The sequence below is a fragment of the Corythoichthys intestinalis genome, chromosome 9, assembly GCF_030265065.1.
Source record: "Corythoichthys intestinalis isolate RoL2023-P3 chromosome 9, ASM3026506v1, whole genome shotgun sequence".
NCBI lineage: Eukaryota > Metazoa > Chordata > Actinopteri > Syngnathiformes > Syngnathidae > Corythoichthys > Corythoichthys intestinalis.
The window spans coordinates 17,366,869-17,384,802 of NC_080403.1; the positions used below are offsets into that span (position 1 = coordinate 17,366,869).

The window sequence follows — 17,934 nt, forward strand, 5'->3', positions numbered from 1 at the left end:
TGTTACTGATTATTGGTACTTATATATTGAATATTCAAAATAAGCATGTTCATACAGACAAATAGAAAAAAGGCCTCTTAAATGGTCAGTCAACAAACATTAACGCGTACTAGTTGACAATTACGTTAAGCATTTACCAAACTCACGGGTCAATGAAACTTTAAATACCACATAAAAAAACATTTCCAATATATGCCACACATAAAATTACAATTTGATGTCATATAACAAAGGCATTTTTATCTGTGAAAAAAAATATAATAATACCTTGTGCAAAAAATGGAGAAATAAAACCGGCCTACAGCTGTCAATTGCCTACTGTGATCATTTTTGTGAGTAATAGGGAGTAAGCAGCTGCTCATATATAGTACAACTGATGGGAGTATGTATTGTCACAACTAAACAACATCAGCAGATCCACTCGGAAATTTATTGTGCTTTTATGGTGAAACCAAGGCAAAACCCCAGGCTGTCCTTGATAGATGATTAACAAAGGGAAATTATCTTTATGGTCTTGTATGCTCAGATAGGTTTTTGCAGATAGCAAGACGGAAGACCGTGAGTGGGAATCAATGCTAGTGACACCAGGTACGTTTTATTTTTGTTTTGCTTTTCCTCACGGCTACCTTTTGGATCGCATTGTGGATTAGTTTAAGATTGATCAACTTCAAGAGTCAGCACGTGAACTCACCATGGTAGGCACAGGTGGCCCTGTTGCCACCTTCTCTGTGTGGGACTATGTGGTCTTTGCCGGTTCAATTGCGGGCGCCGCCGGCGTCGGCCTCTATCAGGCCTTCCGAGGACGCGAGCAGAAAAGTAGCGCCGAGTTCTTTTTGGGCGGGCGGCAGATGACAGCGGTACCTGTGGCCATGTCGCTCACGGCCAGCTTCATGTCCGGGGTCACCATGATTGGCACGCCGGCAGAGGCTTACTTGTACGGATCATCCTTCTGGATTTTTGGCATCTCCTATGTCATTATGTCTGCCATCAGTGCTGAGATCTTTGTGCCTCTCTTCTACCGGCTGGAGATTACTAGCGCCTATGAAGTAAGAAGACACACAAGTACAATTGAAATGTAACTATCACTGGAAAATAAACTACAGTTACAATACATACCACTTTTACCCATGAGTCACAAAATTTAACAAAGCTGTTGTCTTGATCCTCATATTTTGTTGTTTCATCTTTTACTGCAAAACGTGTAAGCATTTTACTTCGATTAAAAAATTGGCAACTAATTTGTTTCCCTTCCGTTCTAGTACCTGGAGATGCGCTTCAATCGGCTCATTCGCATAATTGGGACATTCATGTACACCACGCAGACGGTAATTCACTGCAACTTTTTTGCACACTTGACAAACAACACCTGTTTCCCTGGCTACTTTTGTGGAAAACGGAACATTTCCATTCATGAATATGAATGACAAGCTTGCCTTTTTTCCAATCCAATCAACTAATGGCGACCCCTCATAACAGGTGTTGTACACCGGCTTGGTCATCTATGCTCCGGCTCTAGCTTTGAATCAGAGTAAGTCACCGGGAAATACAATTTGATTATGTTTGAAGAATGTTCACGTTTCAGTGCCATTAACAGTGATTGACATCCCATATTCCTTTCTGATTAGTCACTGGAATGGATCTATGGGGAGTGCTGGTAGCTACGGGGATAGTGTGCATTATCTACTGCACTTTGGTTGGTAAATCACCCACACTTGCTTATTACATGTTTTTACTGCCACCCTAAATATCTCCAAGCCACGTTTTGCTCATCTGCTTGAAGTCATCAGTCATGTGCGCTGGTGTCGTCTTCAGGGAGGCCTGAAAGCGGTAATCTGGACCGACGTGCTGCAGATGGTGATCATGCTGGCGGGTTTTGTAGCCGTAATAGCGAGAGGTGCCGTGCTTCAGGGCGGCCTGAGCAAGATTTGGGAAGATGCCGAAGAAGGGAGGCGACTTGAGGCATTTGAGTAAGAAAGGGCGGGTTGAGTACAATCATTGGAAAGATGTGTTATCTACTTAAGAATCCAAAAATACGGGGGGGGGGGGGGGGGGGGGGTGCTTGGTGTACCCGGTTTCATTGCGAGGTTACAAATAATGAAACTCCCTGAGGACCCCCTTCGTATTCAAAATATTTTTCACATCTTTCATTTTGGGTAGCTTTGACCCCGACCCACTGAAGCGTCACACATTCTGGAGCATCATTCTAGGTGGAAGCGTGACATGGATGTCTATATATTCCATCAACCAGTCCCAAGTGCAGCGCTACATATCGTGCAAAACACTGTGCCATGCCAAGACGTGAGTGTTCCTACTTGCTAGATGAATTCATATCATATTACTGATTCATGCCCTGACAGCATCTCTCTTGTCACCCAGGGCTTTGTATTTGAACATGGTGGGCCTGTGCGTAACTCTGAGTCTGGCCATGTTATCTGGTCTCACCATGTTCTCTATTTACAAGAACTGCGATCCTTTCAGTAATGGTGACGTCCGTTCCACTGACCAGGTAGCAGCAACTTCAAAAACAGGCAAACACATCTACCAGTTCATTGATATAACAATGTCTTGGTAAAAAAAAAAACAGTTGCTTCCCTACCTCGTCATGGACATCTTGGCCACCTACCCTGGAATCCCTGGTTTGTTTGTGGCTGCTGCATACAGTGGGACACTCAGGTGAGGGAAACATTGATTTAGAGCCGATGTGTCCAAACCTTTATCTTGGTTGTTGTAGTGTGAAAAAGCTATTAAAACAAAGCTATGGCCTAGGTCATGACTGCATTTTAACCCATTAGCTGTAAAGTTTTTGTCCGATCTATGAATGTCACCCAACATATCCTTATTATTATGATCATCATGAAAATCAAGCACTGAAATAAAATGTCAGATTTAATCCCGATTAATCGTAAGGACATCATGCGATTGATTGATTAAAAATATAAGCATTTCCCAGCCTTAGAAGTCCTTTTGATGTTTATTCTATCAGTCAGAATAATGAAATACAGTGTTTAAAAGTCATTCAGAGTCAGAATAATTAAATGTGGAGTTTACTCGTGATTAATCGCAAGGACCTCATGCTACTAATCATGATTAAAAATGGTAGCATTTACCAGCCCTCAAAATCATTTTGATCATGTTTATTCTATTAGGCAGAATAATGAAACAAGGGGTTTAAAAGTCATTTAAAGTCAGAATAATTAAATGCAGAGTTTAATCGTGATTATTTGCCAGGACCTTATGCGATTAATCGTGCTGAACCCCCCCCCCCCCCCCATTCCTGGAAGTCATTTTTGTTTTTTTAAATTCTGTTTTCATAATGAAATGGAACATTTGCATATCCTTGAATGAACTCATGTATTTTTATCGACATTGATATAATTGCTGCCAGCGTCTCTCAGTCGAAATGAATCAAAGGTCCATTGCAGTCAATGACGCCTATTGGAAAAAAAAAAAAAAGATAAAAGATCGTCAACTTATTTAAAAACAAAACAAAAACAATGCTTTTTCCCCAGTATATCTTACTAAATTATGCCTTTACATAAGAAATGAATCGTCAGTTTTAAATTTTACACAGTTAGATGGTTATGAAAACATCTGGCAATTGAGCATTATTATCTTAGCAAATTTTTGTACATGTGTGTCAATATTAGAGTGGCAACCAAATGTTGGGCCAAGAACAGGTTTTGATTAGTGATTAATCAAGGGGTTCACTTCCAATATAAGTATATATATAGCGAAATATGTACACTACAGTACATATCCTGCGGAACAAATACTGTAGGTAACATAAAACTTTAAAAACTTGTTTCTTGACGCGTGTGTGTACTGTACGTGTTTTTCAGCACAGTGTCTTCCAGCATCAATGCCCTGGTTGCCGTCACTGTGGAAGACTTCATTCGTCCCGTGTGCAAAAATCTCACAATGAAGCAAACGACTTGGATGAACATGGGCCTCAGTAAGTGGCAATAAAAAAGTACAATGTTTAAACGTATTAACATCATTTGCTTTGGGGTGAGTCGGAGAAAGTCTTTTTCTTGTATAGACATGTCAGAATTGAGAAAAAAAACTGCCTTGAGGAATGATTAAAATCTTCATGAAGCAATAGGAGTTAAAGAAGTGGAAAGTAAAGGTTACAAACTCAATTATGCAACATCTTTACCTAGATCACCTAGCAACATTCTTATTATAATGACTAATTACGGTAGCCTCGGGAAAACTGCAGAGGATTAAGTAACAGTATTTAAAACAGTACACTGGATACAAAATACAGAATAAGAAATGGACGGATTGTCAGACATTCAAATCTAACTGAATAGCTCGGCTGGAAAAAATTTGGTCCAGTACACAATGCTACTAACATATTTGACATTCATCTTTCCTCAGTTGAGCAAGCACACAAAAGTGGCAGCATACCAAGTCTATGGAAGATTATCAAGAAACATGTTACCTAATAAACTAAGGAGGCACTTAAGTCATTATCGAATATTTGTCACTGTTTGATGCCTTAGTAAAACTGAAGTGTGCCCTCGGGTGAAGTGTGCGATTCCCTGGTTGAAGTGTGTTAACTGTGTTGTTTTATTTGCAATATAGCAATCGTTTTTTTTTTTTTTTTTGTTGTTTTTTTTTAAGTAAAATGACTCACAAACGAGAGGAATAGACATGGACTTTCTTCGTTCTTCCTCTAAACCCACTAATATTGGGCAAGATGTCTGGAGTCTGCCACTTTCTGATTCTAAACTAAGATTTACCATGCATGAAATAACAATAGATAGCCTTTATTGTCCCATAGGGAAATTCATTTTTAGTTCGTCATCACCAACATGAATACAAAACCCCATCACTTTATAATAGACAACATTTAGGATAGACAAAAACATTCAGACAACTGACCCGTAAGTATAAAACGAATGCTGTTTTAAATACTGTATATACCAGGGGTGGGCAAACCAGTCCTCGAGGGCCGCAGTGGGTCCTGGTCTTTGTTCCAACTTACCCAGCACAGATAGTATAACCAATGAGGCACAGATAGTATAACCAATGAGGTTTCAGCAGAAATGAGAAGCACCTGACTGCAATCGACTGATTGCACTTGTAAAACAGCAAATTGGTCAAAATGTGTCCTCTTAATGGGTTGCAACAAAAACCCGCACCCACTGCGGCCCTTTGTGGAATAGTTCGCCCACGCCTGGTATATACGGTAAATGTGCATTAGCTGTGGGTCACGCTACCATTTCCTGTCTTTGTAACTCTTTTTTTCCCCCCGTCCCTGCGACTGCCACAACCACTACTCTATTCACAGTCTAGCTGGCTGGAAGCCACTTCGCTCTGCTTGTCCGCTCCCTGGAGTCAGGTCCCTTGCCTGGTTCTCTATCAGCCTTTTTCCCCCGTCCTATATTAGTCATGTCTAGATGATGAAGGAAAAAGTAGTCGATTTTTTCTTTTTACAGGCTCTTTTATTCTTTTAACAAACAGGAGATGACAACACACAATTCAGGAACAAAAAGAAAGCATTAATCATCTAAGATATATACAGTACATTTATTGAGGAAAAAGTCATTTAAAGCTGATCGACCAGGACACATCCCCCAAAACACAACGAGGTGACCCCGGAAAAAGTGCCCCGAATCTCAGAGAGCATACCGTTTATATTTGCTGTTTTCCATGAATCGTGGAATAAAAAAAAAAAAACAGCAGCCTAGTGCTGCCCATAGCCAGACAACACAATGGAAGCGAAAGTCATTGTACTGTAGATAACACACAGCTATGAGAAGATCATGTACAACCATGTGAAATGAACAAATATGTATTTGTGTGAATAAATGGAAATACATATCTACAATGACTGCATCATGACAATGACCAGCTCTAAGTGTGTCAGCATCAAGTAATGGAATATATTATTCTGTGAGTAACCATTTTATAATTGTCAAACAGCTGAACTTGCAGCAGCCACCATTGGCATATGATGACTGCTAAAGATAGCTGCGTCCACGAGCTTGCAACTGGACGCACCCATTTTACGAATGACCAATTGGCACCAGTAAATTTAAGTATTGAATACTCAAATTGTATAAAGTCGCCACATATTAATGGGAATCGAGGTTTTGAAGAAAACAAGTCAAGCGGACCAACTAATAACTTGAAAAATGATATTCTAGGAACTTTCAACACTGATTGCGGCACAAGTTTTATGTAAACAAAATCGCTATAGCACCTCTGTAAATAGGCTATCGTACTTGCATATTATAGTAAATAAAGTTTGTTAGCTGCAGAGTTAAAGCAATTATCTCTGTTATCATTTCAATCTAAGTCAGGTGTGTCCAAACTATTCCACAAGGAATCACAGTGGGTGTAAGGTATTCATTCCAACTGATCAACACCATTTCACCAATCTTGTGTCATTAGTTGACTGCAATTACAGTGGGGCAAATAAGTATTTAGTCAACCACTAATTGTGCAAGTTCTCCCACTTGAAAATATTAGAGGCCTGTAATTGTCAACATGGGTAAACCTCAACCATGAGAGACAAAACGACAGCCCCAAAACATCACTGCTCTAGAGGAGATCTGCATGGAGGAATGGGCCAAAATACCAGCAACAGTGTGTGCAAAGCTTGTGAAGAGTTACAGAAAACGTTTGGCCTCTGTTATTGCCAACAAAGGGTACATAACAGTATTGAGATGAACTTTTGGTACTGACCAAATACTTATTTTCCACCATGATTTGCAAATACATTATTTAAAAATCAAACAATGTGATTTTCTGTTTTTTTCCACATTCTGTCTCTCATGGTTGAGGTTTAACAACCATGTTGACAATTACAGGCCTCTATAATATTTTCAAGTGGGAGAACTTGCACAATTAGTGGTTGACTAAATACTTATTTGCCCCACTGTAGGTACTGATGTTTCAGCAGAAACCTCTTTGGTTAAACTATCTGTGCCGGATTGGTTGGAACAAAACCCTGCACCCACAGCGTCCTTTAAGGACAGGTTTGGACATGTTTGATCTAAGTCAGTGTGTTAAACCTTTTAAATGCTGGCCTGCTGTAATTGCCTCATTTCCTCGAGCATCCATTTATTAAGACCCCTGAAATAAAAGCATAATCACTTTTTTAATCTTTTCCTGAGGTGTGGCCTTTGGTGCTCTGTGCATTGGTATGGCTGGAGTGGCCTCACAGTTGGGAAGTGTTCTGCAGGTAAACATCGATTTTGATCTCTAGTACCCGTGAGCTGAACTGTGTCCTGACAGTGTTACGTGCACAGGCAGCGCTCTCCATATTCGGCATGCTGAGCGGGCCTCTCTTGGGGCTTTATCTATTAGGGATGCTTTTCCGTACAGCCAACCCAATTGTGAGTGGTGCCAAAACACAAACTGACACGCACATGCTAGCCCAACCCGTGGCACAGTAGCAGGATTTAAATATTTCACCACCAACTTGTTGACTTTGCAGGGAGGCCTCGTGGGAATGCTTTTCAGCCTGGTGTTGACATTGTGGGTGGGGATCGGAGGTCAGCTCTATCCGCCGCCTTCAGCTAAGAGAAACCCTCTGCCGGTGACCACCGTGGGTTGTAATAGCACACTACAGTACAACACGACCACTATAGCTCCATGGAGTACTCCGGTCACCCACGTCACGCAACCAAAGTAAGTCTCACGACACAACACGTGTTCTTTTCAGTAGCAAAGAAGTCCAAAAAAATAGGCCAATTTTGAACTAAAAACCTCAGTTGATGTGCTTTTGCTTAACAAAGAATGAAATTGGAAAAGAGGGCAAATATGTTTTCATGCCACTGTTCTTAGTAATGACTAAATAGAAAAACTTTTGGTCTTCAATAACTCAGTAGTCAGCACGCTCAACTCCCCACGACTTGGATTCAAATCCCGGTTGAAGCGCACCACCATCACGACAAGTTACATATGGACCACAATATAAATATTAACAAATTACACTATTACACTATTTAATATTGTTTCCATAATTTGCATCTAAAAATATATCTTATATAACTCTTTCGTAAAAGTTAGGTTTAATGAAGAATTATATTTATTTTCGTGTATTTTACAGGTTTTCCTTTTTTTAATGGTGAAATTTTGGCAGCTGCTAATATTTAAAGAACCTTTTTTTTAATTATCTCTTTTTTTTAAAAAAATTAATTTTTTTACAATGCACACACAACCACACGCTACTATAACATCTTAACTGATTCTGGCACTTGTTCTTACATAATTTTGGGGTGCTGACCTTGGCTTGTTTTCCTGCCTGTAATCTTTTTTTTTTTTTTGCAAATTGAGATTAGAATTTTTTGTGATCTTGCAATGCAAAATTATTGTGTTTATTATTACATGTAATAATTAGCATTATACAATAAATTCATTTATAAATAAATAATAATAATTAAGTGGAATATTTAGCTGGCACTTAAAAATATGTAACAGTATGTATCAAAATACATAATACACTAGGCCTGCAAGCAGGACTGAACGGGCCCTCGCGATCCAGCGCAACTCGGACAGTGTGCAGGTCAGGGTGGTGGCAGATTGTCCTCTCTAATCATCTCATTAAAACCTAACATGAGAGAGTACTACAAAAAAGGAGCGAATAAAGGGTCGTCACGGCAACAGAGACATGTGGACATAGGCTGTAAAATAAGTATTTCAAAAGGTCTTGAAACTATAATGACCAACCTGAAAAGAACTGGACATACAGTATATTAGAAAAATGAGTGACTTTATATTGCCACTAGTTGGCGCTGTGGGGTTGATGCAAATGACCCCTACAGGACCCTTCAGAGTATGACTCAACAAGCACGAGATGTTTGGCGCAGATATGTTGTAGAAGTTATGACTGTTCAAAACTTGTGGTGAGACGAAATGGCTTCAGTCATTTTCACTTGTCCTGTTGAACTCTTCTGCTTCAACCAAACCTCAGTATTTTTCATCAGGCACCTGAACACATGTCTTATGGCTCCCCTGATGCAGGTTTCAGGCGAATATAATTTTTTCCTTGGAAGAGGAGCCTGTTTAGTAAAAAAAGGCATTTCCTGTTCCCACTAGGGGGCGCTAGGCAGTAGGCTGGAGCAGTTTTGCACGAGGTATCGACTCCCCAAATTTCATTGCTCTACGTTGAAAAAAAACTAATAGGAAACGCCTTTTTGAAAAATTCAAGGGGGCGCCACTGAGCCACTATGTTACATTTTTTGGTAACGTCGCAAGATTATCGAAATCCACGCAAAGCCGCATGTATGTTCAAAATATGGTGAGTTTTCGTGCATGTTCAGGCCTCCAAATGTAAACTATACTACAAATGGATAAAAATTTCATTTTCGATCCAAAATACCCGATTTTCTGTTGGATTTGGAAAATGGGTGCAAGAGAATTTTTGGAACAGTTTTGCATAAGGTATGGACTCCCCAAATTTCATTGCTCTATGTTGAAAAAACCCAATAGGAAAGGCCTGTTTTAAAACTCCTTTCTGTTGCCACTAGTTGGCACTGTAGAGTTGATGCAAATGACCCTTACAAGACCCTTCAGGGTATGACTCTCAACAAGCACGGGAAGTTTGGCAGATATGTTGTATATCTGCTGAGTTATGACTGTTCAAAGTTTTTTGCGAGACAAATTGTTGACGGTCATTTTCACTTTCCTGTTTGGACCCCTCCGCTTCAACAAAACCTCAATATTTTTCATCAGGCACCTGAACACAGGTCTTAAGGCTCCCCTGATGCAGGTTTGAGGTCAACAGATTTTTTTCCCTTGGAGGAGGAACCTGTCTCGTAAAAAAGGCATTTCCTGTTCTCACTAGGGGGCGCTAAGCCTAATGGGTAATATTTCAATGCACTCGTGTTAAGGGTGGGATACCGCACATACATGCCAGATATGAAAAAGATTGAACATTGTGTCAAGGAACTATTAGTCATTTACTGAATTTGTCATTTTGCCGAAAAAATGGCCGACTTTGGCACCACGCCCCAGTCAGACCCGTGAATGAAAACGCACCATTTTAAAACTTAAGATCTCATATGTCTCCTGAACAGTCTCAACAATTTTGCAGATGATCCAACTAACTCCCTCGGTGAAAAGGTCTCAAATGTGCATCCTGTAAATCGATAAAAATTTCATATTCGATCCAAGATAACTGATTTCCTGTTGGGTTTGGAATATGGGTGTAAATGATTTTTTTGAGCAGTTTTGGACAAGGTATAGACTCCCCAAATTTCATCGCTCTGCGCTGACAGACCCTAATGTTATAGGCCAATTTTAAAATTTCAAGGGGCCGCCACTGAGCCATTTTGTTACTTTTTTTTTTTGCAATGTTGCAAAATTATCGAAAGTTACAATTTTCCGCACGTATGTGCAAATTTTGGTGACTTTTCGTGCATGTTCAGGCCTCCAAATTGGTCGTTTTCATTTGCCCTGAAAAATAAATAAATAAAACTAGGCCTGCAAGCAGGACTGAACGGGCCCTCGCAGTTTGGCGCAACTCGGACACCATGCAAACTCGGACGGCATGCAGGTCGAGATGGTGGCAGACAGCCCCCCTCTACGTCTCCCAAGTTATGACTGTTCAAAATATGTGGAGAGAGAAAATGATGACAGTCATAATCACTTTCCTTTTGGACCTTTCTGCTTTACCCAAACCTCAATAATTTTCATCAGCCATCTCAACACGTCTTAAGGCTTCCCTTATGCAGGTTTGAGGTTGATTGATTTTTTTTTTCCCTTAGAGGAGGAGTGTGTCCCGTAAAAAAGTGCATTGCCTGCTCCCACTAGGAGGCGCCAGGCACAATTGGTAATATTTCAATCCAGTCCTGTTCAGGCTGGGATACCTCACACACATGCCAGATTTAAAAGAGATTGAACGTTGTATGAGGGAGTTATCAGTCACTATCCGAATTTGGCGTTTAGCCGAAAAAATGGACGACTTTGGCACCTCCCTTAGGTCAGGCCCGTGAATGAAAACACACCATTTTGATAAATTAAGATTCCATATGTCTCATGAACAGTCTCGCCAATTTTGAGGATGATCAAACTAATTCCCTCCGTGCCAAGGTCTCAAATGTGCACACTGAAAATCGATAAGAATTTCGAATTCAATCCAAAATACCCGATTTCCTGTAGGATTTGGAATGTGTGTGCATGAGACTTTTTGGAGCAGTTTTGCACAAGGTATCGACTCCCCAAATTTCATCACTCAATGTTAAAAAAAGCTAATAGGAAACGCCTTTTTGAAAAATTCAAGGGGGCGCCACTGAGGCATTTTGTTACATTTTTTCGTAACATTGCAAGATTATCGAACGTTATCCAAAGCCGCATGTATGTCCAAATTTTTACGAGTTTTTGTGCATATTCAAGCCTCCAAATGTAAACTCCTATTGTGAACCGATAAAAATTTCACATTCGATCCAAAATACCTGATTTCCTGTTGGATTTGGAATACGGGTGCAAGAGACTTTTTGGAGCTGTTTTGCATAAGGTATCTACTCCCCAAATTTCCTCGCTCTATGTTGAAAAAACCCAATAGGAAAGGCCTTTTTTAAAACTTCTTTCTGTCGCCACTAGTTGGCACTGTAGAGTTGATGCAAATGACCCCTACAAGAACCTTCAGGGTATGACTCTCAACAAACACGGGAAGTTTGGCGCAGATATGTTGTATATCTCCTTGTATGTCTCCTGAACAGTCTCACCAATTTTGAAGATGATCCAACTAACTCCCTCGGCGAAAAGGTCTCAAATGTGCACCCTGTAAATCGATAAAAAATTCATATTTGATCCAAAATAACCAATTTCCTGTTGGGTTTGGAATATGGGTGTAAATGCTTTTTTGGAGCGGTTTTGGACAAGGTATAGACCCCCCAAATTTCATTGCTCTACGCTGACAGACCCTAATGTCATAGGCCAATTTTAAAATTTCAAGGGGGCGCCACTGAGCCATTTTGTTATATTTTTTTGCAACGTTGCAAAATTATCGAAATTTACAATTTTCCGGACGTATGTGCAAATTTTGGTGACTTTTCGTGCATGTTCAGGCCTCCAAATTGGCCGTTTTCATTTGCCCTGGGAAAAAAAAAAAAAAAAAAAAAATTCCTTTGCAAAACAATAGGGCCTTCGCACGCTTAGTGCTCGGGCCCTAACTAGGCCTGCAAGCCTAGGTCTTAAGGCTCCCCTTATGCAGGTTTGAGGTAGATTGATTTTTTCCCTTTAGAGGAGGAGTGTGTCCCGTAAAAAAGGGCATTTCCTGTTCCCACTAGGAGGCGCCAGGCACAAATGGTAAATTTTCAATCCAGTCCTTCTCAGGCTGGGATACCTCACACACATGCCAGATTTAAAATAGATTGAACTTTGTATGAAGGAGTTGTCAGTAATTTTCCAAATTTGGTGTTTTGCCCAAAAATGGCCAACTTTGGGCCCACGCCCAGGTCCGACCCTTGAATGAAAACACAAAATTTTGATAACTTATGATCTCATATGTCTCCTGAATAGTCTGTCCAATTTTGAAGACCATCCAACTATTTCCTTCAGCGACAAGGTTTCAAATGTAAATCGATAAAATTTCACATTTGATCCAAAATTTCTGGCTTCCTGTTGGGTTTGGAATATGGGTGCAAGAGACTTTTTGGAGCAGTTTTGCACAATGTATCGACTTGCCAAATTTCATCGTTCTACGTTGATAAAACCTAATAGGAGAGGCCTTTTTGAAAATTTCGAGGGGGCGCCACTGAGCCATTTTGTTAAATTTGTTCATAGATTATCAAAATTTACGCAAAGTTGCATGTATGTGCATATTTTGGTGAGTTTTCGTGCATGTTCAGGCCTCCAAATGTAAACTCCAACTGTGAAACGATAAAAATTTCACATTTGATCCATAATACCCGATTTCCTGTTGGATTTGGAATATGGGTGCAAGAGGCTTTTTTGAGCAGTTAGGCATAAGGTATCTACTCCCCAAATTTCATGCTCTACGTTGAAAACCTGAGAGGAGAGGCCTTTTTGAAAATTTTAAGGGTCAAGGGGGCGCCACTGAGCCATTTTTTCGGAACGAAGCAAGATTATCGAAATTTACGCGAAGCCGCATGTATGTGCAAATTCTGGTGACTTTTCGTGCATGTTCAGGCCTCCAAATTGGCCGTTTTCATTTGCCCTGGAAAAAAAAAAAAAAAAAAAAAAAATCCTTTGCAAAACAATAGGGCCTTCGCACGCTTAGTGCTCGGGCCGTAATAATCCTTTGCAAAACAATAGGGCCTTCGCACGCTTAGTGCTCGAACCCTAACTATGCTGTTTTAGACAACTGCCGAAACAGGATACCATCAACAGGGACAATGTGACATGTGCTGACACTGCTGCCAAAATCCCCCAATTTGTGAAAATTAGTGATCCCTGAACAGCTAAGGATTCAGAAAAATATATTCAAAAAATTGATGGTGGATTTAAAAACAGTGACCAAAAATGGCAAGGAATGTTTAAAAAAGTACTTGCAACAGAAAATGATAATAATAATATAAATATATAATACATATTTACATATGCATATATTTATATATGTATATATACATACCTGTCAAGTTGTACAGTTTCGGCGTAATTTGTACAAGTGAGCACTGATTTTTAAATGTGTATGCCGGACGTTCAAAATCTGTATGTTTTTGTGCATTACCTTTTTTTTTCTCCGTTCGGATTTTGTCACCGTTTCGGCAACGAGACAGTGTGTGTTACTGTGCGTTACGTTGGTTGAATGACGCGAGAAAAGTCAGAGAAACGGAGAGAGAAGAGTGTTTGTTGTGACGTAGCAAACGCGATGCTAGGCTAGGTGGCTCCAATTTCCTGACTGTAGCCGACAGCCTACAATCTATGCCTAGATATCACATGCATATAGAACTACATGCGAAATGACAGACTTGGCGGTGTTGGTGAACAGCCGCCATTTTAAAGCAGTAGACTTCTCAGAATAGCTCTGTTGAAGTGAACCTTCCTAGCTAACCTAAGTAATTTTTTAAAATCTAAAATACTCCTAAATCGGCAAAATTTTGACTTGAATCTATCTTTAAATGATGAAACAGTTTTAAAACTTTCACATGTCGAAAGTAGAAGGAAGGGAACTAATGCAAAAACGGGAGAAATTTTAACAACTTGAACGGTAGCAAAGGTTACTGTTTTTTTTTTTTTTTTTTGGGAAAAATGAAAAAAAAAAACAAACAAAAAAAAAAAACATGAAAGATAACACTAGTTACTTTGCCAAGTAACTAATTACTCATTCAGGTAAACTGAGTTACTAACTCAATAACTTTTTGGGAGAAGTAATTTGTAACTAATTAATTACTTTTTAAAAGTAAGATTAACAACACTGGTTGTAAAGATGAAGTCTGCAGAATGAAAATTGACGAAAGCGGAGATTTTATTCTGCCAATTTTTTGCAGAACACAGTTTGTCCGCACCTATTGCTGATCACTTCTCAGGAATAGCAAAAGAAATGTTTCCTGACTCAAAGATTGCATCAGTAAGCTAATTTTATCAATTGACCTTTTTAATTTATAATTGGACACACTAACGAACTTCCTTCAAGTCAAACTGAATTGCGAGCTGAAGTGCCATGAAGTGTAGCCATCAAAAAATATGATAGAAATTGCCAAAAGTGCTACATACAATTATAAGAAAAGTCACTGCTGAATTTTAGTAATGATGATGTAGCTGAAGATATTGTTATTTGATTGCACCAGGTTATATGTTACAATATTACCAATAAATTCATATTATTTAAAAAATTGTGTTTTATTTTTGTTTCATATTGCGCGCTATATATGACGTTGTAAGAATAGTCACCAATTTGTAAGGGCATGAATATATATATATATATATATATATATATATATATATATATATATATATATATATATATATATATATATATATATACAGTGCCTTGCAAAAGTATTCGGCCCCCTTGAACCTTGCAACCTTTCGCCACATTTCAGGTTTCAAACATAAAGATATAAAATTTTAATTTTTTGTCAAGAATCAACAACAAGTGGGACACAATCGTAAAGTGGAACAACATTTATTGGATAATTTAAACTTTTTTAACAAATAAAAAACTGAAAAGTGGTGCGTGCAATATTATTCGGCCCCCTTGTGTTAATACTTTGTAGCGCCACCTTTTGCTCCAATTACAGCTGCAAGTCGCTTGGGGTATGTTTCTATCAGTTTTGCACATCGAGAGACTGACATTCTTGCCCATTCTTCCTTGCAAAACAGCTCGAGCTCAGTGAGGTTGGATGGAGAGTGTTTGTGAACAGCAGTCTTCAGCTCTTTCCACAGATTCTCGATTGGATTCAGGTCTGGACTTTGACTTGGCCATTCTAACACCTGGATACGTTTATTTTTTAACCATTCCATTGTAGATTTGGCTTTATGTTTTGGATCATTGTCCTGTTGGAAGATAAATCTCCATTGCAGTCTCAGGTCTTGTGCAGATACCAACAGGTTTTCTTCCAGAATGTTCATGTATTTGGCTGCATCCATCTTCCCGTCAATTTTAACCATCTTCCCTGTCCCTGCTGAAGAAAAGCAGGCCCAAACCATGATGCTGCCACCACCATGTTTGACAGTGGGGATGGTGTGTTCAGGGTGATGAGCTGTGTTGTTTTTACGCCAAACATATCGTTTTGCATTGTGGCCAAAAAGTTCAATTTTGGTTTCATCTGACCAGAGCACCTTCTTCCACATGTTTGGTGTGTCTCCCAGGTGGCTTGTGGCAAACTTTAAATGAGACTTTTTATGGATATCTTTGAGAAATGGCTTTCTTCTTGCCACTCTTCCATAAAGGCCAGATTTGTGCAGTGTACGACTGATTGTTGTCCTATGGACAGACTCTCCCACCTCAGCTGTAGATCTCTGCAGTTCATCCAGAGTGATCATGGGCCTCTTGGCTGCATCGCTGATCAGTTTTCTCCTTGTTTGAGAAGAAAGTTTGGAAGGACGGCCGGGTCTTGGTAGATTTGCAGTGGTCTGATGCTCCTTCCATTTCAATATGATGGCTATCACAGTGCTCCTTGAGATGTTTAAAGCTTGGGAAATCTTTTTGTATCCAAATCCGGCTTTAAACTTCTCCACAACAGTATCTCGGACCTGCCTGGTGTGTTCCTTGGTTTTCATAATGCTCTCTGCACTTTAAACAGAACCCTGAGACTATCACAGAGCAGGTGCATTTATACGGAGACTTGATTACACACAGGTGGATTCTATTTATCATCATCGGTCATACTGTTGTATTTTAAGCCAAAACAAGTGTTGTGTTTGATAGAACAATATATCTATATGCTGCCATAGCAGTTTCATTGCGCATTAAGCCCCCGAACTATTTTTTATTTTTGTCCGTTTTACCCTGAAGACCCCCGTTTACAGACACCGTTCAACCGCTTTTATTTCGACCCAGCCATAAAAAGAAGCTAAGTAATTATATTTATTATTCGAAATGTCTGTCATTTTTAGCTTAGAATCATTAATTGATGTCTAATATTTAGTTAAAAAAAAAAAAAAAAAAAAAAAAAAAAACGACTTGAAAAAATTATTCACTCGCATATTTTAAACTTTTTAAACAAATTACGTCACAATGAACTTTTGGTATTGACCAAATACTTATTTTCCACCATGATTTGCAAATAAATTCTTTAAAAATCAAACAATGTGATTTTCTGTTTTTTTTCCACATTGTCTCTCACGGTTGAGGTTTACCCATGTTGACATTAGAGGCCTCTCTAATATTTTCAAGTGGGAGAACTTGCACAATTAGTGGTTGACTAAATACTTATTTGCCCCACTGTATCTCTTAAGTCGATTATCCAGTTTTAACCCACCACCCTTTTCCTCATTGTTGTAATTTTTCTCTCATATGGTGGCTGACTTTGCTCTATGAGTAACCCCAGTAATTGCTTGAGTAATGAATGAGCAAGAGGCTCAAAAGGAGGCTAGAAGTGAAAAAAAAAAAATCAGTGGAACCTCAGTTCACTAGTATGACCAATAAAACACGTTTTGCTGTGAATGTTGCCAACCTAAAAAAAAAGTTTTCCAAACACTGCTTATTTATGCCATAAGCAGAACTGTATATGAATATGAAATCTGTCCTGTGTATATATCAGTGTTAGGCCTCCATTGGCAGACACGTGGTACTCGCTATCCTACCTTTACATCTCCTTCCTGGGTACATTGATGACCATTTTGATCGGTCTCTTGGTGAGTGTGATCACAGGTGAGGACTACCCGTCCACCTCCACCACGTCACTGGCTTTGACACCTTGTAAAACACAAGATGCAATGTCATACTGTAGGTGGCTGCAAGCAAGCAAAGTTGAGGTCCGAATTATTTGTGAGGAAAAACGACTTGGTGTGTTTCAGCAACAGTAGTAAATCAAAGGTATGGCTTTTTGTTGTTGTTGTTTGTTTAGAATTACAATTCATGGCTGTCTTCGATTTTATCCTTTCCTATAGGCCTTAAAGACCGTAAAGTCTGCGTCAGACTTCAACATGGAAGTGGACAAATCACAATTTGTACTCAGCGGCCCGACAAGAAGCTGTATTCTTGAAGCAACCAAACTTTAAATTTTATTAATTTCAAATGTAAATAGTTGTTGCGCTTGATTTAAGGGCTACTTCAAAAATATTTTATGTATTCAAGAGGATGGAAATCGTTCAGCGAATAGTGCCGTGTACTCCATTATTGCTTCGGTGTAGCCAAATATTTTGTACAGTATTTACTTGCAATACACAAATCCACCGCGTGATGTCCCTAGTGTTATGAAAACAAACGCTAAATGACTTTTTTTTTTTTTTTTTTTTTAATGACAAAGGTTTCATTTATGTGATTGGACTAAAATTGTCTAAATTTTGCAATCATGAGCAATATACTAGTATAAACAGCATATAGCCTTTGGTCAATACACAGTA

General features: G+C 39.2%; 1 protein-coding gene across 1 annotated transcript; it reads left to right on the top strand.

The window, feature by feature from the left end:
• The first annotated feature begins 583 nt into the window (after positions 1 to 583).
• On the top strand, positions 584 to 17,903 carry slc5a8l (solute carrier family 5 member 8, like). Its single transcript, XM_057846230.1, has 15 exons — positions 584 to 1,046; positions 1,260 to 1,325; positions 1,477 to 1,528; positions 1,626 to 1,693; positions 1,813 to 1,967; positions 2,158 to 2,298; positions 2,377 to 2,506; positions 2,585 to 2,673; positions 3,840 to 3,952; positions 7,128 to 7,195; positions 7,263 to 7,349; positions 7,451 to 7,644; positions 17,130 to 17,239; positions 17,319 to 17,404; positions 17,479 to 17,903. Exons 1-15 carry the CDS (start codon positions 693 to 695, stop codon positions 17,587 to 17,589), a joined length of 1,824 nt encoding a protein of 607 aa, XP_057702213.1. The 5' UTR covers positions 584 to 692; the 3' UTR covers positions 17,590 to 17,903.
• The last annotated feature ends 31 nt before the right edge of the window (positions 17,904 to 17,934 follow it).

Bases quoted from the DNA above. Each gene is read 5' to 3' on its own strand.
- slc5a8l (XM_057846230.1), top strand. From the start codon at position 693: ATGGTAGGCACAGGTGGCCCTGTTGCCACCTTCTCTGTGTGGGACTAT. The intron at 1,968-2,157 runs GTAAGAAAGGGC...CATTTTGGGTAG, and splicing joins AGGCGACTTGAGGCATTTGA to CTTTGACCCCGACCCACTGA. The intron at 7,645-17,129 runs GTAAGTCTCACG...TGTATATATCAG, and splicing joins ACCCACGTCACGCAACCAAA to TGTTAGGCCTCCATTGGCAG.